At 36.9% G+C, this 21,471-nt stretch overlaps 1 protein-coding gene and 1 long non-coding RNA gene across 2 annotated transcripts; one reads left to right on the top strand and one right to left on the bottom strand.

Moving 5' to 3' along the window:
* Positions 1–8,950: 8,950 nt before the first annotated feature.
* On the top strand, positions 8,951–9,740 carry LOC116181816 (general odorant-binding protein 28a-like). Its single transcript, XM_031502242.1, has 6 exons — positions 8,951–9,037; positions 9,088–9,172; positions 9,220–9,308; positions 9,361–9,478; positions 9,527–9,597; positions 9,644–9,740. The coding sequence occupies exons 1-6, from the start codon at positions 8,990–8,992 to the stop codon at positions 9,671–9,673; spliced, it is 441 nt and encodes a 146-aa protein (XP_031358102.1). The 5' UTR covers positions 8,951–8,989; the 3' UTR covers positions 9,674–9,740.
* Positions 9,741–13,218: 3,478 nt separating this feature from the next.
* On the bottom strand, positions 13,219–14,022 carry LOC116181818. Its single transcript, XR_004147346.1, has 3 exons — positions 13,860–14,022; positions 13,711–13,802; positions 13,219–13,277 (listed from the first exon to the last, which is right to left on the bottom strand). It is a non-coding gene; the product is annotated as an uncharacterized LOC116181818 (long non-coding RNA).
* Positions 14,023–21,471: the final 7,449 nt, after the last annotated feature.

Raw genomic sequence — 21,471 nt, 5'->3', positions numbered from 1 at the left:
TTTCAAGAAACCACATCAATCGCCTACAAATCATCCTTTCTAAAAATTTACACAAACAGCATGTCAAAGAGATGGGCCTATAGTTTGTTGGACTTGTTCTGGGCTTGTTGGGTTTCAAAATAGGAATTATATGGGCTTCCCTCCATTTATGAGGGAAAACATTACTCGATCAAATATAATTTAACAACTTGAGTAAGTAATTGAGGGTATCGTCAGGTAATTGCTTGATCATTTCGTAGGAGATATTATCTGGGCCAGGTGCTTTATTTTTGGATTCACCTAGAGCAGAATCGAACTGCCATTTGGAGAAAGGGATATTAATGGGGTGTGGAAAATTCTTTTTAATATCCATACCGGTCGCTTCAATTTTCGCTCTGTTGTCAATGAATTCTTGCGTGTATTGTAGATTACTAGAGTTTTGCTGGAAGTTTTCTGCCAAGATATTCACTATGTCTTGTGGATCAGTTATCATATTATTGTCGTGCTCCAATGCAGTGATTTTATTGTGGGAGTATTTGCCCTGAATTCTTTTAATTTTTTTCCACATATCAGTTGTGCTCGTATCCGTATTAATTTCAGATACATACTGCTGCCAGGATTTTCTTTTGCTGCTTTTTATTGTTCTTTGTGCAATTGCTTTGCATTGTTTATAATTTATGAAGTTGTCTTGATTGGGATTGTTTTTATATCGATTGTAGGCTTTCTTGTGTTCTTTTATTGCAGTTTTACACTGGGGGGTCCACCATGGGACTGTTTGCGCCTTTTTGTTTATCATCCGTTCAGGAACACTTTTACTAACTGCCTTCATTATTAACTCCGTTAAACTTGTCACTATTTGGTCAACATCCGCATCTGCCGCGTCTATGTCCGGGAGCATACTAGATGACGTCAAGGTTCTGTATTTTATCCAATCGGCCCCTTTGAAGTTGCGTAAGGGAACTAGGTCTAGTGGATCTACAGTTGCCTGTTTATGATAGATTTTTATAAAAATAGGAAGATGATCTGAGGTGTTGGGGTCTTGCAGGACCTCCCACTCAAGAGATATCGCTGTTCGCGGATCGCTTAGTGATAAGTTGATATTTGAGAAATTTCCGGTGGAGTAGTTAATGTGTGTCGGTTCCATAGTATTTAAAAGAGAAATGGAATTACGTATCTTAATTCTACAGCTTACCTAAATGCTGACGAAAAAAATTTGATTTTAAAGAAATTTCATGTCTAAAGACTTGGACTATGAAAATATCAAATCAAAGTCAATTACCAAAAATTTTCCTTAGCTGTTGTTTGTCAGCGGTACATTTTCTATACATATGCTGTGCTTAATTACCTTTATTTAGTGTTTACATTGCATTTTTACTATAAGGAAATATGACCGTTTTAATTTGTTCATTAATCATTTTGTAATGGGGGGTCTATTTTATATGACAACCGGGAAATCGGTAATTAAATTGGAGCTAATTGTTGGTCAGAACTCATTATTAAGATGCGACAAATCTACTGTAAACTCACCTTTCATTAGAAACGTCCCTCTGTAATCTACGCGTAAGGGGTTGGCATGGCAGCATTCAGTCTGACTGGTCGTCTTCCGCGCTCAAGGGTCATGTAAACAAATATCGCGACTGCTTAACCGCGATCCTCGTTAATTAATTAAGTAACTCACCGGGGGGCGTTAGCCCCGAACTGTCACTAAGCTCTCCTGGACTTCCGAACACTCCGGTTGGCGATTGGGGTTGAATGCGTCGTTGGAGATGGTTTCCTGAAGGGTTAAGATGGAGCTCATACCTATTTGAGAAAGGGTTACGCCGCGCGCACGTGTATTATTTAGGATACACATCCCGCCTTGGCCCTCTGACTAGGACCCTCGGCCAATAGATCAGTAACGTCGATCTATGTCACTCATTGCCCTACCTGGGAACGACATCCAGGTCGAGTTCACCCCCGAACTGTTTGTGTTAACAATGAGGCCTTTATGTTTCGTATTGGGTCGACACCATGATCTACTCGAGCGAGTAGATCACTCAGCGGTATAATCAACGGGAGCTACCCGCGGGACCGCGTCATAGGCACATGCACATAATGCACTCTAAAAGCCTAGGAATATATCCGGATATCTGCCAGGGGTTTTACCATAGCCCAACAACAAAGCACGACCAGCACGATGGCCTGCACAACACACTCACCACCTACACGTGGGAGACACTCACCACCTACACGTGGGAGACACTCACCACCTACGCGTGGGAGACACTCACAATAAGTTATTGTGTGGTATGAGTTATTACACCAAACTCACTAACGTCCGATGCTCTACCTAGCATCCCTTATACGATCGTGACCAGAGCGCGTACGCAACTTAACTGCCTTAACACGATCCCTTAAGACCCTTGCACCCATATGTGCAGAATCGCGCATACTTGACCAGTCAGCTTGCCACATTTATCAAATAGGGGTTGCGTTGACATTTTACTTTTTCGTTATTAAGGACTACCCTAAAATATGGTTCTTACAATTTAGAAAATATTTTTCAAATTTAGAAACCCTCTTCCTCGTTATCCTCTACCATGCCCTTCGATGTAACGACATACAAGAGAGTGAGTGTTAAAAAATATTCCAATACTTAAAAACCGCGCTTTTTGTACATAATGATTACAGATTTGAAGAGCAAACTACCACCTGAATCTTGAATAAATAAATCTCGTTTTTCACTTTACGCGATAATATTAGAGCAATTTTAGACACCGAATCAAAAACCATTTTCATTTCTGTTTATTCTCAGTACTTGAGACAGTCTGATTATTTTGATAATTAGGTAAGGACTCTTACTTGGTTCATCCATTAATATTTATTAATACTTGAGACAATCCGCAACCACGTCGTCATTATCTCCAAAACGTCTTGCAAAAATGGTTTAATTGTAGAAAATTAACACGACGAGCGGCTGCGTTACGACTTTTAATAACTACTTTTTGAATTCTAAAAGAGGAAAAATCAATTACGCGAGTGTCTGGCTACGACTTATTACGAAGTACCTTAGCTTTATTTTTACAGCCGTTTTCTTTCTTAATTAAATGAAAGTTATAATCGCGTCTTAATTACATGTTTAGGAAAAGTTCTGATTATGCTTCTCGCATAACAGAGCGAGAGAGAGAGGAGCAAAAAGATTAATTAGTTGACTTCTTAATTTAGAAGAATCTTATTCGAAGTCATTTTAGTAGGTGTATTTACCAAATTAAAAGTTCGCGTAGTCTAATCTAAGTAGATAATTTCGTCAATTAACAAAGTACATTTTCTCGTTCCAGTTTTAACATTTTGGGCTGGGATTTCGTTTCGTTTCGTAACAATCGTAAGTCGCTTCCGTGAGTAAGCGTTTTATATGGTTCTTGTGCTGTGTGTGTGTGCATTTCTGCCCCAAAGACTCATCGCCGAGATAGTCGCCCTCGAGGAAACTCGCCTCCATCCTCCAGAATATTTTCCCACAGAAGATTCTTAATGGGCCGGAAAATTTTTGCCAGGAAAATGCGACCTCGCAAGAATTCGTTTTCTCAAGGAACAAGCTTCAAGGAAAATTCACGTTCGAGAAAACTGAGCCCCCCCTTTGAAATAGCTGCTATGTTCGCTTGCATTTCTGTCCGCTCTGATAAATTTACTACTGAAAAGGTTATTGTAATTTATGCATATTTTTAATTATTTTGATCCGTCTACGTAAGGCACTTACTTCGGCTGTGCTCCTATTTTTATTCTGACATTTTACCCATCCCAGTGCTTGGAGGGAGGCGCAAACATTTTCAAGCAGACAATTTTTTTTACTAGAGCGCATTTTTGCGACTGTGGTGTTTGCTTGTGCCCCCCTTCCTCGGTTTATTTATATATTGGGCTGTGGTCCCTGGACCCAACGACCATAGAGATGCGTGGTAGGTAAATATTTTATCACTTGCCAATTTTCTTTTTTTTATTTATTTGTTTCCTCAAAATTTCCATAAAATTACAACCATATAATACTTTAGTATTATTTACTATTTTACTTATAAATAAATTTAAACAAAAACTGTAATTGAAAGGTTGTGGTTAAGTGTCGTATTTGTCACACGAGTTGAGACACTATCATTTGCTAGACGCCTAGTGCCGAGCAGCAGGAAAAGAGTAAATGATCCATATATACCTAATAATTTTAAAATTAAAAAAAAACTCAATATTTTCAAGCGAAAATAACAACGGTTTTAGGTTTTTTAAAACTTTACCAAAAACTTTGAGATGAATTTAGCTTTATTTTTTTTTCACACAGATATACATGAGACTTTAGAATTGAGTATATAGCCCTTACTCCTTATAATGCAGATATTTAGGGGTGGTGATTTTCTAAACGTACATTTTCCTTTGGAGCATGTTCCCGACGAGCGCGGAACTGTAGCAAACCCTTATGCAGACGGACATATGGAATTTACATACTAAGCATCTTATTCACCTAACTGTTCAGTGTGGTATTCTGCAGAACAACAATTCAATTCAAAATCGAAGTCATAAATTAACGTGTACACTTTTACATAAAAAATAACACGTTCATTCTATGACATGTCGGTGATACGTGTTTGACATTTTTAACAATTTCGAATTGAATACTTGTAAAAGAGAGTGCGGCAGACGAATGTGAAATGTAACTCGACGTAAAATTGACAGACTTTTTAGTCTACTACTAAAGTGATTGCCCTTAATGAGTACTATAGTATTTATTATTTCTAGACGATTTAATCTGATATTTCTAACACATGTTGAAGGGTGCAAATTTATTTCCTTGTTTAATAATATCCTATACCGTACGTAAGTGAACGTTTCAATTTATTAAATGAAAGGCTTAACAAACAGTGCCATAAAAATAACCAATTTCATTTTTATTACTTAATAGGTACGGAATGAATCTCTTGTAGATATGATACAATATACCATTTATAAGATCGAAATCATAATAGATGGCAAGCAAAAGAGGGTAAGTTTATAGAGGGTTGAAATTAAGATGGGTGAAAGTCGTTGAATACAATGGGGCGCAGTGAAATGTTTCGAGTGTAATTCTAAGTTAGACTTTCAAATTTGTATGAAATAGTATGTGCTTGTTAATTCTTAAAGTTCGAAAGAAAAGAAATATTGGAAAAAATGAAGGATTATCACCGGATTATTAATATACGATCTAGATAAAATGTTGTAAAAATGGATTGCAATGCTAATTTTTCTTTATTTCGATCATTTACTTACAATTTTGTTTTCAATTACTAACACTAAACCGAGTATACTTATTGACATTCTTTTGACCATATTACGGAATACTGTACTCATTCGCAATTAATTACACGAAGAATGCCCTCTTATATTAAGCATTGTGTATTACCTACTATTTCAGATTTCAGGATGTTGTTCTAATTTGCCAAATTCATTCTTTGTAGCTTAATTTTATTGTATCAGCTATTCCTTTCTCTACTTATTAGTGCTTGACCAATTTTGTTTTAAAAAATTCTGAGGATTACGGTGTTTGAATAGTTCAGATTTAGGTATTTCGACCATCGCGAATTGAAATAAAGTAATTGCAAGATGAAGCCGCTTCTTTAAATACCGGAAAGTGGCGCCATCTTGGTTTTTTAATAGAAACATACAATTTTCTATTTTTTCCAAATGCGACATTTTATTTTGAATTAAAATTTGTAGATCTATCTGTTTTTGACGTATGTCAAGTTATCGATCAAAATTTGGAGATGCAAGAGTCCATATCTCTTAAACCGTTCAAGATAAGTGAGTGATTTTTTTACAATCGAATCCTTAAAGTCTAAGGAATTTTTTGAGTGACTGCCCAAAGCCTTGAAACAGTTTCCGGGACTTCGCGATTTTTCAAAATTAGCAATCACAAAACATCAACAACTTCAATTTTTCAAATCCATGAAGCTCTTCAGGTTCTTAATATTGTGTTGTCTTTTCAAATTCTGCACATTTTTCGGATGCTGTTATTTTTTCAAATTCTTCCGATTTTTAAGACTGTTAAAGTTCTTCAAGTACACCAGATTCTTCGCGATTCGTCCAATATTTCATTTTTTTGTTTCTGCCAGTTCTCACAACGATTTGTTTAAGTTTTTCGGATGCTTTAGATCCTTGAGAGTCGAGACCCATTATATCCTTCAAATTCTCAAGTTTTCATATTTTTATTTTTGATCAAATTCCCAACTCCTCAATCCTTCGATACATTAGATTCGTAAATCTTTGCCTTTTTTTCAATTACTCTAATTTCTCACTTTTCACATTGTAGTGAACAATCCAGAAACCTCGATAGAAATCGAGGCGTCATGACAGATTAGTCATCCGCGATAAAGAACGAAGGCGGATGTGACGCAATCCTTCCGGAAAAATGACGTGGTTATTCTATAACATTCCGAAGTGCCCTAGAATAATTGCCCTTTGCTATATAAACATTTCGAGTTGCGTTTCAGGCAGTTCTAGTTTCCATACTGAAGTAACAAATTGATCGCGCTGTTATAAATTGTGTATTCGCGAGTAATAATAGTTATTTATGCAATGAGTGTATAAATGAGGCGTTTTATTGGTGAGTGAGATGTTTAGTCCACGAGCGCAGCGAGTGGACTAAATTCGAACGAACCAATAATCGCCGATTTATACATGAATTGCATACAACGTTTTTTTGTCGACTTCACTGGGGTAGGTAATTTTAAATTCAACTACAAGAAATTACAAACGAAATTATGAGCTCCGACGATTTTTCACTAAATTACAGCTATTGTCGTTACTATAGTAATGTGTTGTTTTATGCTGTACCGTCAGTCCTCGTAATCGCAGTGGAAGATTATGTTGCTTGCTCTGCTGCGGAGACGATTTTTACATTATATCCACTCAAATCAAAAGAAACTTATTGGAACGGTTTCGATCAGTTCGGCAATTGATGGAATACAATGAATTTGAAAGGAGATATTTCCGAAAATGTCACGTTGACATTTTACCTTGAAAAGGTGTGTGAAATTAGAATGTAATTAATTCTTTTGCAACTGTACTAAAGTACGTGTATTAACAGTGAAAGATATGGAAATGTTCATCCCTGTGGTCGACGTACTCAATGTTGAAGGTAAAGTAACTGAATACCTTATAACAATACCTTATCCGAGGAGGCTACACATACATACATCTGGATATGCTTTGCTGAGATCGTTTGGCGACCATACTGGCTGCTGATCTCGCTACATTAAAACCGAGATTAAAATGGTTAGGTGGATGGAAGTTCTAGCTGTTGCCGAAAGTGAATTGTTATATAATTGTCATTTCCCTTTAATAAAATGGTGGTTATGTATAAATGGTTGCTAACGTATAATGGTTGGTTGCTAACCATTAATGGTTGCTAACGATTAATAAGCTTCATCATTGTACTCGTCACTAAGGAGTAATTTATATTGTTATCAAGAGGTCGACGAAATAGTATATTATATACCACGGGACTGAAGTAGTACTTTTAATCCCGAAGGTAAAGTTTATGGCCCGACCGAAGGGAGGGCCATAATTTACCTGAGGGATTAAGACCACTACTTCAGTCGCAAGGTATATACGATATTTTTCGTACTTCCGAAACTGAAACACTTAATATGTATGGAGTTAGAGAAAGCGTTCTTTCAAAAAATCGCTGCTTAACAGGTTACCATGGGAACGTTGCGTTGATACGACAAACCCTATGCTATGGTAACAAAAATAATTTGGAAACTGTCATTGCTTTGGTCATAATTTTGGTGGTGGGTGACAAAGGTGTATTTGATATTAATCAAAAGCAGCCAAAATAGGTAAAGAATTGATACCACCGAAATCCAAAAAACTATATGAGCAGCAGTACGATGCGTTTAAAAAGTAGTGCAGCATACAAAATGTGGAACAACCTACTGAAATTGCCTTGTTAGTAATTTGATCCTTCCGGGATTTTCGTCCAAATTTAATCCCGGCGGGACAAAAAGTGACACTTCAGTACTTGTCATAAAGGAGTGAAGTTGTCACTTTAGTCTCGGAAGTACGAAAAATAATATTTAACTGTTATAAATCTATTCATTTCAATGTTAATTAGTTGTAAATAAATAAACGACGTAATTAAATTTACGTTACACTCGTGTCAAGTGTCGGGTTGTGGTCAAGTGAACAATTACTGGAAGTTTATCCCAATATTGTGGTTTTTGACGTTTTTGTATTACTTTTTGTAACCTCAACGGCTGCAAGGGTTCCAGTTTAGTAGAAGAGAAAAATGTGCGAGCATTGGGCCTTGGAATCTGTGATTAGTTTCGGTTTTTGCTCAAAGTGACAATTCTGAAAAAGACACACAAAGACATCTGGACCTTCGAAAATTTACTTTTAGATGAAACACTAGGTAATTGATAAACGTGTAGATATCAAGTACCAGCAACTTGAAACGACTTTGCGACTTATCTCTATCAATTTGGATATATACGATACAGTGTTAGTATCGATTTTGTGGAATTTGTTTACTATTACATTATGTTATCATATTTAAACAATGATGATAAGAATTGAAATGATTCATCTATACAAAAGAATCAAATGTAATGACATGGCCATTCAATATTTCGAGGATGACTTGCTTCGTTACAGGATGTGTGGGTGTATGTGTTCATGCATAATATTACAGTGTGGTTGATTATCTCAATTGCTATTACTTTGAATTTAGGTTTTTCATAATTTCCTTGTCGCACTTCATCCATCATCTTTCACATTTTCACACAAATGGTTCTCCGACTACGAATTACAGCAAAATCATAAGGTATAATCGAGTTGTTCAGCTTCAGCTACCTCTTCCCACTAATTTGTATAAACATCAATTGCAAAAGTAAATGACTACAATAACGAATTGATTGTTTAATTGCAAAGTATTCACCGCGTGTCCTTAAAAGTTTGGGTATAAATTAGGAAATTATGTATACGTTACTACAATTTGTCAGTAGCCGAACAGCGAAAGATGAAGACACTCACCATTTTCTCTCTAATTTTATCAACTGCTTGCTGCGTAAGTTTCGCGATTCCAAACGGAATAAATCTAACTTCGATCCATTCCAGATTAATCCAGAATTGGTCGAAATAATAAAAACGCGTATGCTGGAGACCGGTATGATGTGCATGTCGCAATTGGGCGCAACGGAAGGTAAGCCGATCCCCAAGATCTCTCCAAAGAATTTTGTAAGTTTTCAGCGGATGTCGCGCCACTAATCGCTAATCGACCTCCCGAGACAGAAACTGGAAAGTGTTTCTTGGCTTGTATGTTCAAAAAGGAAGGATTTGTATTGCTTACACTGTCGTCGTCCTTTGGTTGCTTTTATTGGTAATTTTCAGCTAAATGCAAACGGAAAAATTGACAAGGATAGTACGATGGCGGCTATTGAACAAACGAAAAATCTTGACGAGGATTACTATGTCAAGATTAAACAAGTGGCCGAGGCGTGTGTAAAGGGTAAGTGGAATTTTTAAGAATCATGCGAGTAAGGTAAATTATTTACAGTAAACGATGACGGTAATGACTGTGAAACAGCAACGATGCTTTATGCATGTATACTGAAAGAGAAGGCTAAGGTAAGCTAAGTTGTAAAAATTCATTTTGAAATAGCATTTCGCTTAGGTTGGCCTCGAAAATATTGATTTGAACTAGCAAGCCCGGTTAAGATACAATTATCCTGTTGTACACTATGTCACACTGAAATATACTTTTATATGTTTGTTGTCTTTCTGGTCTGGAATGATTATGTTCATGGTGTTTGCTTACAAGTGCACATTTAGAATGCATCATTAACTTTTTGTAACAAGATCTGCGGTTTCATGAACATTCATTCTGTAGAAGCAATATGTCGAATGTTTAGTGCCAATCTTACTGCTCAGTAAGTCCACTTATAAAACAAGTTGTAAATCAGCATATGCATGATTAAAGCGCATTTTTGGTAATGCAGGTCAGTATTTTATTAGCGAAGTTTAAAATTATCGATCTCACAAGTAATTTCGGCTGCATTAAATAATTAATTTTATTTAATTTCTATTGACGGTATGTACGTCGTCATTTTGTAAAACAAATCACAAAGTAAATAATAAGTTTTTATACTGGTAGCGCTATCTAACGGTAAAATTATAGCACCTCCGAAACCCATATCGAAATTATTTTCTTCAATTATGGATCTCACAAGTAATCTAACTCAAAATAGACTAGTGCCTGCACATCTACACTACAGCAGAAAGCTTTTAGTGAAAATTTGAAGTCTCTAGCTATTGTAGTTGTGGAGATCTAACGCGGACAGCCGGCCTGCCAGCAATGACGAATATAATAGCGTATTTTTTTCAAAAATGCGCTAAAAATTCACAGATTTCGCAATCCTTGCAACCATCGGAAACATTGGAAATGATAACCGCATAACGCGCATAACATGTAAAACGTAAATAACCCCTATTTACCCGCTATCACCGAACGTAGACTTTCTGAAGAATGTTTATGTTTAATGTTTATATGTTTATAATGTTTATTGCCACAAAAACAACTAATAATAAGAAGAAAAAAAAAGAAGAAATGCTACAAAACACACACATTTTAGAGGACGAAAGTGCTGTTACCCGAGTAGGATCTTACAATACCCATTAGCATTACTAAATGGAAAGTAAAAAATTAACAAAGACAGAGAACAAAAATCATCCAAGACTTTGTAAGGAATTTTTAGTCACTCATTTTTAGCGTTATTATCTACGATTGAGAAGAAACCTGAAACCAGTCAATTTTTATTATTATTCATTTTCCAATTTATACTACGAAACTATTACCACCCTCTAATACCCCCTGCGAATTATAGGCACTTTTCGAAAATTTGAAATAAAAAGGGGATCGTGTGGTAGCCTGTTTCAAATTCTCTAAATGCGGTGCAATCTTAACTGAGTCAATTAATTTTGAAGATGCACCAGCCGGCCCGTGTGGCGCAGTTCAGTTAAAGCTGAATCAAATGTCAAATGTAACAGATTGGTAAGTCATTATTTTCCTCGGAATGTAAGTAATAAGATTGTAAATTCCGCTGTCAATAGCAACCTGTAATGTAATTGGAGCCTTACATTTGACGTTGTCATGTATATAACTTACTCTTACAGAGACGAAAGCGCGAAAATAACTATTGAATCCCCTCAAACATACCACAGCTTTTAATACACATTTCCACTTCACTTTTCGAATTTTGTAGAATTTTCGTTAAAATATGGCCTACAATATAGTTTTAATGCACCAAAATTATTGTTAAGTGTTTAATCGTATTCCAGGTCACCGAAAACACAGGCATAGCCTATAGCATATACAGGGTGTAGGATTGGTTTACGCACCATAGTGATTTCAATAGTAATTTCTTATATTATTTTATCCCCTAATTATTTAACACCAAAGTTGTAAATAAATTTTTTGTAGATTGTAAAATTCTACATGCGTATTCATGTACCCATTTGTAGATTTTTATTGTATGCATAAACCCGTTCTAAGCCCTGTATATGACCGAAAGCAGAAAAACATCTAAATTTGGCGCTATTTTGGACGCGATCTCGAATAATTCACTTCCGGTTGGAATTCCAAGTTGGCAAACGGCATTTTCGGACTCGAATTAGGAAGCTAACGGTATTAGTGTTACATGAAATGCTTCTTGCATTTGAATTTTTGCAAAACAAGACCCGACTACAGGGACGGACGTATTTTTTTTAAATTTTTGTGGTAATGCGCTACAAAGTAAGATGTAAAATAATGTTGATGCCTTCTTATTTAAAAATTGTCCGTGCAGATGCTCTGCGATGCGTTTTGTGTCATTGCAGGGAGCAGGAACCCTTACTAACGGTTGGTACAGTGTAATTATATCGACAGATACTTTCTTTAAATAGTTGTATTGATCGGGTGTCTCTTTTGAGGTATCGTCAATTGGACAGCATTGAGAAGCTTGTGTTCTTTATTTCTGGATCTAGATACTGATCCATGATCTAGATCCAGGTCAAAGATCCACACGTAAAAAAGGATCTAAATCAAGATCCAAGATCCTCCCAAAATGATCTAGATCCTTTATAGATCTTTCATAGGTAAATTTGATTTACATGGGTGTATTTGTGCTTTGATTCATTATTCTAAAACCGTAAGGAAGGTGCCGCAATTTTTGTACTTTTCGGTATTACAATAAGATTTGTTTAGTATTATCGTTTTTTTTATTGTTAACATTAGTTTTAAACTGTTATTAATAATAAGAATATTACCTAGTAATCTGCATCATTAAATGGCAAAACATAAACCCAAATAAATATGCATTAAATGTACAGAAAATCGTTAGAATTTGCCCGCCTACACTAAATATTCTTTCTATGGGTGCAAAAGAGGACAGCACACAATTGTCTACTTACTTTTAAAATGGATACAACAAAAATTATAAAATGGAACTGTCGGGGACTATCTAACAATTTCAACGAACTGAAACTCTTAATTCAAAAGTATACACCATTGTGTATTGCTCTTCAAGAGACGCACCTGAAACCGAGATCAAAATACAATATAAAAAATTTCAGTCTGGTAAGGAAAGATTTTTACTCACCTGAAAGAGCCTGTGGAGGAGTGGCTTTTCTCATTCGAAAAGGCACACCATATAAAAGAGTTGTATTAAATACAACTTACCAAGCTGTAGCAGTACAACTTGAAATTGTTAAAACTTTTACACTTTGTAACATCTACGTTCCTAATACAGCATATGAAGTAGAACAAATTAGACAAATTATAAATCAGCTCCCAACACCCTTTGTTCTTGTCGGAGATTTCAATTCCCACAACATTTTTTGGGGCTCTACCTCAAATGATGCCCGAGGCAAAGAGTTATTGGAACTCATAGAAAACGATAACTTAAGTATCTTGAATAACGGTTCGACCACGTTTTTCAACGTGAGATCCGGAACATTCGACGCAATTGATCTTTCTATATGTTCTCCAAATATATACTGTAATTTTGAATGGGAGGTGGAAACTGATCTCCATCACAGCGATCATTTTCCCATAATCATTACTGTTAGAGGCAAAAATCTCACGATAAGATCAGTGGCTAGATTTAAGATCCCACAAGCAGATTGGGAACTTTTTACAAGTAAGTTCGTCCCTCCAGCCCTAGATAGCTTAAGTTTAAAAACTCTTACATCTGCTATATTAGACGCTGCGAACGCCAGTATTCCAAAATCCAAACCTGGCAATAAAACAAAAATGGTTCCGTGGTGGTCGTCTGAAATAAAAGAAAAAATATCATTAAAAAATCAAGCCTTATATAGATTTAGACGTAATCCTACGTTGGACAATTTAATAATTTTTAAGAAACGTCGTTCGGAGTGTCGCCGAAAAATACTAGAAGCACAGAGGAGCTCCTGGAATCAATACGTGTCCACGATTACACCGGACACTACTAGCAAGGAAGTGTGGAAAAAGGTTGGAGCCGTATCAGGTAAAATTGGTTGCAATAGTCTGGCCTTCTTGCGAGATTCAGAGGGACAAATCACAAATAAACCAGAGGATATATCGGATATCATAGCAACCCAATTTTACCAAGTTAGTAGCTCCAAAAATTATGCGGATACATTTCTTCACACTAAACAACATAAAGAATCCATTCCTATTATTTTGGATACTAACGAAAACTTAAATTATAATACTCCGTTTACCTTAGAAGAGTTGAATATCGCTATCCGTAACACCAAGTCATGTTCACCGGGAGAAGACGAAATCCACAACCAGATGTTTCATCACTGTACTCCTGAAATGCAACAAAGTATTAGATTTCTTTAATATTTGTTGGAATGAACATACTTACCCCTCGGAATGGAAACAGGCCGTTGTCATTCCTATACCGAAACCTGGAAAAGATCCGTTGCTGGCACAAAGTTATCGCCCAATTAGTTTAACGTCTTGCTTGGGAAAACTGCTAGAGAAAATGGTTAATGTGCGGCTGCAAACATTTCTTGAAGATAATAATATATACGTACCTTATCAAACGGGTTTTCGGAAGGGACGAGCAACGGCTGACCATTTGGTCAAATTGACCGATAGAATTCTGAGTGCATTTGACAGTGGTGAGCACCTGGTTGCGGTTTTCTTTGATATAAAGGGCGCTTACGACATGACTTGGAGATATGGAATATTGCAGAATATGTATAAATACAATCTTCGAGGGAACTTACCAAAATGTATAGAATCCTTTCTAGAGAACAGAAAGTTTGTTGTAAGAATCGGTGACATCCACTCAAAAGAGTATGTTTTAGAAAATGGTGTGCCGCAGGGATCAACACTTAGCTGTTCCCTGTTTGGCATCGCCATAAACGAAATAGCTAAAGGTGTTGAGGGGATGATTGATAAATGTTTGTATGTTGATGATTTAATGGTTTGTTGTTCTGGTAAGACTGTCGGTGCAATAACTCGAAGTCTACAAGTGGCCATAAACAAAATCTGTAGTAACGCCAATGCGGTCGGGTTTGTGCTGTCGGAGGAAAAGACAAAGGTTGTCCACTTTTGCCGACTCCGTAGACCGCACTATGATCCTGTGCTACTAATGAATGATCGTGTAATCAGTGTTGTTCAGGAAGTCAAGTTTCTCGGGCTTACCTTTGACAGGGAATTACGGTGGTCAAAGCATTTAAATAATGTTACTGCTACATGTAGAAAATCGCTGAACATCATCAGAGTTCTCGCTCATCATAGGTGGGGAGCTCACCCTAAGACCCTACTGGATATATATAAGGCCCTCATCCTATCAAGGATGGATTATGGATGTGCAGCGTACTCTACGTGTGGTAATAATGCTTTGCTTGGGGAACTTGATAAGATTCAGAACCTGGCTATTCGATATTCTTTGGGAGCATATCCAACAAGTCCAGTTCCATCGCTCTACGTCGAGGCAAATATTCCCCCTCTAGCTCTTCGCCGGAAACAGATTGTTGCAAACTACCTACTATATAAAAGTAAGGTTAGATGATAAACATCCAAATTTTAGATCCCTTACTGATGCGACTACCATTGCTCGTCTATACAGATGTAGATCGTTAGGTGTTAGGGCTAGAGAGGTATTAAACCACCTCCATTTGGAGAATATTGACTTCACGAGTATGTCATCTACTGCACGGCGTGGACTTGTGAAAAGTAAAATCTATGAGCGGTGGAGTGAGCAGTGGTCGGAGTCTGATACGGCTTTGAAAAGGATCAAACCTAGTCTGGATCCGCTATTCTATATCGACGTTAGACGTTTGAACTTGATCAGGCTGTACAGACTCCGTCTGGGGCATACTGCTCTCACTCAGGGGTATTTGTTGGCAGGTGAAGAACGGCCATTATGCGAACAATGTGGTGTTAATTTAACACCACATCACATTATTTCTATTTGTCCGCAGTATATGAATGTACGTGTGATATTTAATATAAACCTGATATGGGAATATAACTTTAAAAATGAAGAGCAATGTAAAAATACTCTCGCGTTCATCCAACAAATTGGTATTGCAAACCATCTGTGATATTTTTAAATTTTTGTCTTTATGTATATTTGTGTAGTAAATAAGTAAATGTAATCACGCCTGTCTTGTTTTGTGTGTTCAGAAACTGTGATATTATAGTACCTTAGTGTAAGTATAAAGGCTAATGGCCATAGATGCCGAAGCCTCAGGTGGGGTTTTAGTGGGTATACCCAGATAATGGGAGAGTCCCACACTACTCCGGACTTCTATCCGGAGTGTGCGTAATGCATTTCCCCACCTGTCCAAAAAAAAAAAAATCAAAAAAAAAACAAAAAAAAATTATATTTAAAAAAACATTCTTTTAAAGCGGGGTACTTATTTAATTGATAGTATGTATTATCTGAATCATTAAAATATTCATTGCACTGTACAGCAGTTAATCCCGTTATCGTTTCTTTCTTCTAATTCTCACAGACTAATCCTTTACCAGTACCTACCCGCCGTTAAATACACGGATTGAGAAATTTCAAGAAAAAGTAGGTGTTAGGGATTCGATTAATCTAGGTGCATAAGTGAATTTGCATAAATACCAAGAAAGTCTTGGATTTTACATTTACTTAGTAGCCCAAAATGACGCCTGTTGCAGAACTCAATTTACAAATCATTCGATTTGCGACATATCGCTCGATGTGATTTTAAATATGCTTATAGGGAATTACTACTAAAGAAGTTAAGGCAAAGTGGTGTGCTTAAAATGCCGAAAAATCACAAAAACTTAAATGGAACACATTTATTCTTTAAATAGAAACGATTTACTCCGCTAATGTTAAATATTGCACAGAAAACATTTTTATATAAATTAAAATTGATCTTTGGATCTATACTAGTGGAAGATCGATTATAAAATAATCTAGATCCAGATACAAGATCATCATCTAACAAGGATCTACATCCATGTGATGGATCTAGATTACTACCGTTGTATATACAATGATACTACCCAACACTGCTTAGGTAGGACAATCCATAGTTTCTTTTAGGTATTAGCAAAGAATACATTATTAGTTACTCTTTGGTATTAGTTTAGCTGCGAATAGAACCTACGATTGGTGTCAAATATTTGTTGTTCCTTTCTATGAAAAAATTGGCATACTATTTTGCACCCGGGTAATTGATTAACTGATTGTTGTACAGAGCGTAGCAAAAAAATGCAAAAATTATGAGACACTAAAAGGGAAAGACCAAGCTTAATTACAATACCTATGTGCAAATTAGCCGTAATTCATTCTGCACAACAAAAGTAGGCACTGTTTACTTTTAATTAAAACTGTTGCTCATTTGAGGGTTCAAAAACCAACAAACGATTTCGAATAATTTCAACGTCACTCTTCTTTGATCTTTTCAATTTTAACTTGGGGCGCGATTGATGTCTCACCTGTCACCATTATGCAACTGTGCCACAATTACCCTGGAGGCAAGTGATCGACAAATGATTACAAGTGTAATATTTCAAACCAACACAGTCAATGAACAAGTAATGTCTATATTATTCTAATTTATCAGGAATGGTGTACTGAAAAACCGTACGCAGGGAAACCAAAAGGGCTCATGTGATGTTCTTATTTACAGCAAAATTGGCTTCTATAAGCTACTTTCTGCTGAAAAACCACGATACTTTCCATGGGAAATTATAAAAATAGAGTAATTGAGTGTATGCCCAGATCCACACAACTATAAAATTGGTCTTGATTGAGCACTGCCCCCAATTACCAAATACACAAAAAACGTTAAACTTTCAAAAGGCATATAAATATAGGAGAAACAGGGGTACATTGATTGCCATGTAAAGTGTCCTCGTTAAACCCATTAATCTAGAATGACTAACTTTCAATAAAGGAAAAGTAGATTAAATACTGTGTAAAAAATGGGAAATAGAAGAAATCAATAGCTGTATATAATTTTTTAACAAATAATTTCCTTTTTCAATATAATTCCGACGTCGAACGATGACGCTCGAGAAAGAGTACGTTGAGTGGGTGGTGGGATAGGAATTCGTCAGTCAGTATACGTTATTGCGGAAGGTTAGGTGTACATGCGTAGTGTTTAAATTGAGCGATTCGCGTATTTTTTGCGTATGAGGAAACTTATTCCGGTGCCCGTTTTCGATCGAAATTCGAAATTCAAGTGTGTTGAACTTTCAAAAATGTGGTTCTGGCTGCTTTGGGCCGCCGGCCTCGCTTCATTAACAGGTGTGTTGCTCATACGTTAAGATAGTGTATACCTTTATTTGATTGGGCAACTACACTTACCTGTGAAGTTGTACTTGACTCGCCGTCGTTAAATCGGGTTTTTAACTCTATTTATAGCGTGGACGCGGTTTACTTTTGTGTGCATTGTTTCTTTATAAATTGCAAATGAAAGTTGCAGGATTGCGCTCGACCTTTTTTTTTAAAATCGCGTCCATGCTAATCCCTTGAAAGCCGACTGCTACCAAGGATTAACTCTATTTGAAAAACTGCGAGTGTTGAAATTAACTTATAATTTTCGGCTTTGCACAGTTAGCAAAAAGCAAAAAAAGCTGAATTTTCCCGAATCTTAGGGGTTGATGAATTCTTACAAAGTATGATAAATTTAGACACCCCTAAACTTAACGATGTGGGTAATTAATCAAGTGGCATTTTACCAGTTTTTCGCGAAAATTTGTTTATTCACACATTAATTTGATCTAGTTTAGTGTTACGCATTAGTAAGATATGTGGGAATGAGTAATGATTAGACTAATACACCACAATTTTTGTTTGGTGCACGGTTTGGAATTTGCGACATTTTTCCCTTTGAATTATGAATATCTTATCTTGCGTGCAATAAACTTATGCTCAGATAAAAATGCCAGGTGGACCTGCCATTATCGGCCTACCGGCAAACCACTCGATGTCTGCGTCTGGATTTTATTGCCGTTTTCGTACAGATTTATTTGTTGCATTTTTGCAGTTTATCACAACTTACAATAATGATCATCGGGTGCCCTTTTTTGTGATTGTGGTATCTGGCCATTTATGAAAGCTTTCGGGTTTTTTAATTCACCTTTTGGTAATAACCCAGGTAATAATTAACGTTGTAAAACCACTGTCCAGTGCCCAATTTCAAGGCAAAATTTTCGAAAATTCCGTTTCTCAATCTCCATCAGGAAGAATCTTTTGGTGGTAGTAACCAGATCTCTGACCGGTACCTTTGAATATATAATTTTATATTCAAAGCCAGTACTGATTTTACTAGTACCATATGTGTGGTTTGTAATCTCGTTTTTAATTATCGGTACTGGGACATGTAAGGAGTACTCATTGCACATTTAAAACGAAACGGAGCTATCTTGAGATGTTAAAAACTTTTCCTAAAATTTCGATATTCGTATATCTGATGGTACCTATGCCAAATCATTTTCTTCAAAAATCATCGACTCACAAAATATGATCCTTGAGCATCGATTGTGAGTTTGTACTTAATTTAAATTTGAAAGCTTAGTGTCAGAAATGCTCAACATTGAAGATATTTCTCTATTGCTGAAGTTAACCTTCTCAATACATTTCTCCACATAATCCACGCGAGAATCCACGAGAACCTATCAACATAGTCATAATTAAAAAGTACCTTATTTGTACAGTCACGGAGACATACCTACTATGGATGAAAAAGTTCTACATTGTAAAGTTTCGATTATTTTGACTGACCAGCCTTTGTGTCAAATTATCAATTGTAATAAAGTACAAAACTGATAGTTAAAAAGTTCTGTTCAATAAAATTTGCGTGATTTTATTATCTCGTAATGACCTTCCAGCAAATTGTGCATAATATGAGAACTAAAATTTTCGCGAACATGAGGCTTGGAAGAGTGTTAAAAATAGTCTTCTTTTACGTCACTTTTAGCGCGATTTTGAAAAAAGTAGCACTTTATACACTCTATACTTCAAACCCATTGGAACATAATTCCTTTACCATAAGACGAGCCATAAGGGATACCGAAAAAAGTCTTAGAGCAAAATTGTAACTTTAATAATTTCGCTGTTATACCCTAACCTTTTTCCGTCAAAATTTTACAGTCTTTCGAAATTTTTTTTGAGAGAATCTAAATTTCGCAGGCAACTAATTTTTGGACTAAGGTTGAGAAATTTTAGGTACTTTATAGAAAAAATAAAATTTTTGATTGACCTTTTGAAGCATTAGCTTCGTGTCACAATTCTTTGCATGCAGATTGTATTTCTGCGTTAATAAACCTCCATCCGTCGGACACGCATCGAGTACTTTCCAATGTGTTTAATCGAACAGATTCAGGAACAATACGACGTCAAGATTGTATGTTTTTTTGTTTCTGAATGTATTTGCATACTCCTCCTTATTGATTAGAACGTTTCCATAAGCGACAGTAAAAAGTGCAGTTAAAAGATTGGAAAACCAAGAGGAAAGCCCTAAAATTCCATTTAGGCTCAAGTTGTCCCCCCAAACTAATCTCATGCTAAAATAATTTCTTTAGTAGAATTTTCCTAATGCGAGCTGAGAGTCAAAAAATTCCCCTGCTGAAAATCGTATATGCGATTCTTCGTATCTTGTTGTGTTCTGCCATCATGTAAGTTAACACCTTCTTGCTCTAACGTAAGAAGTTCTTCTATAAGTTTATATAGCACGTATAATTAGCTACAATTTTTAAATCAAATTTAAACAACTGAACAATTTTTTGTCCGCAAAAAGGTTACTATGATTTCGGTTTTTCGTTAAAATTTTGCGAATAAGAGTGCAAGATTGTCAAAAGCGTTTTTTTTATATCTGACGTTAAACCACTTTTTAGCGCATTTTTGCAAAAAATTTTTTTTGTAAAAAGTAGCTTTTAATCTCACTTTGGCTGGCTGGCTGGCTGGCTGGCAGCAAATGTGGGCGCGTAGAAGAACTCTTGTAGAAAGGCAACGGGTGTACGTGTATCTACAAGGCCGTGAAATTTGTCAACCTTGGGGACATGGCTACATGATGTGGGGTTGGCGACATCTGGGCGTCATCCTCGAGCGTAGTATACTAACGTGAAGGTTTTTCAGTTTTTTCCTATCTTCTACTACAGTTTTGGTCCGATTCTTTTGAAATTGGTGTCGTCGGAAAGATGTTGTAAACGCGCACAACTCCTGCGTGGCGGAATTTTGTTTTTTGTCATAGGGGCGAAATTAACGACCTTTTGCGAGGCGGCGCGCGCGTCTTCGAGAAGTAGTCAGGCGCCTTTTACCTTCCGTTGCGAACTCACGCGGTTTAACGTTTCGTGAATCTCGAATCGCTGTCTCTCTTTCTCGTGTCGCCAATAGAAGTGAATTGCGAGTGAACGGGACGTCGGAAGTGGGTACCGTAAAAAAGAATGTGGTAGCCCGCGACACGATCTCACTGATGGTGGAGTCAAATCTTCAAACGCGAATTGCGGGTGAACGGGACGTCGGAAGGGGGTACCGTCAACGGGAATGTGGTAGCCCCCGACACGATCTTCCTGATGGTGGAGTCAAATCTTCAAACGCGAATTGCGGTGAACGGGACGTCGGAAGGAGGTACCGTCAAAGGGAAATGTGGTAGCCCCGACAACGATCTCCTGATGGTGGAGTCAAAGATCTTCAAACGCGAAATTGCGGTGAAACGGACGTTCGAAGTTGTTACCGTAAAAAGGGAATGTGTATCCCGCGACACGATCTCACTGATGTGGATCAAATCTTCAATCGCGAATTGCGGGTGAACGGGACGTCGGAAGGGGTACCGTCAACGGGAATGTGGTAGCCCCCGACACGATCTTCCTGATGGTGGAGTCAAATCTTCAAACGCGAATTGCGGGTGAACGGGACGTCGGAAGTGGGGACCGTCAAAGGAAATGTGGTAGCCCGCGACACGATCTCACTGATGGTGGAGTCAAATCTTCAATCGCGAATTGCGGGTGAACGGGACGTCGGAAGGGGGTACCGT

Source organism: Photinus pyralis, unplaced genomic scaffold (assembly GCF_008802855.1).
Source record: "Photinus pyralis isolate 1611_PpyrPB1 unplaced genomic scaffold, Ppyr1.3 Ppyr1.4_unclustered_Scaffold2346, whole genome shotgun sequence".
Classification (NCBI taxonomy): domain Eukaryota; kingdom Metazoa; phylum Arthropoda; class Insecta; order Coleoptera; family Lampyridae; genus Photinus; species Photinus pyralis.
Note: the sequence above shows the minus strand (reverse complement) of the source record. Positions and strands in the feature narration are given on the sequence as shown.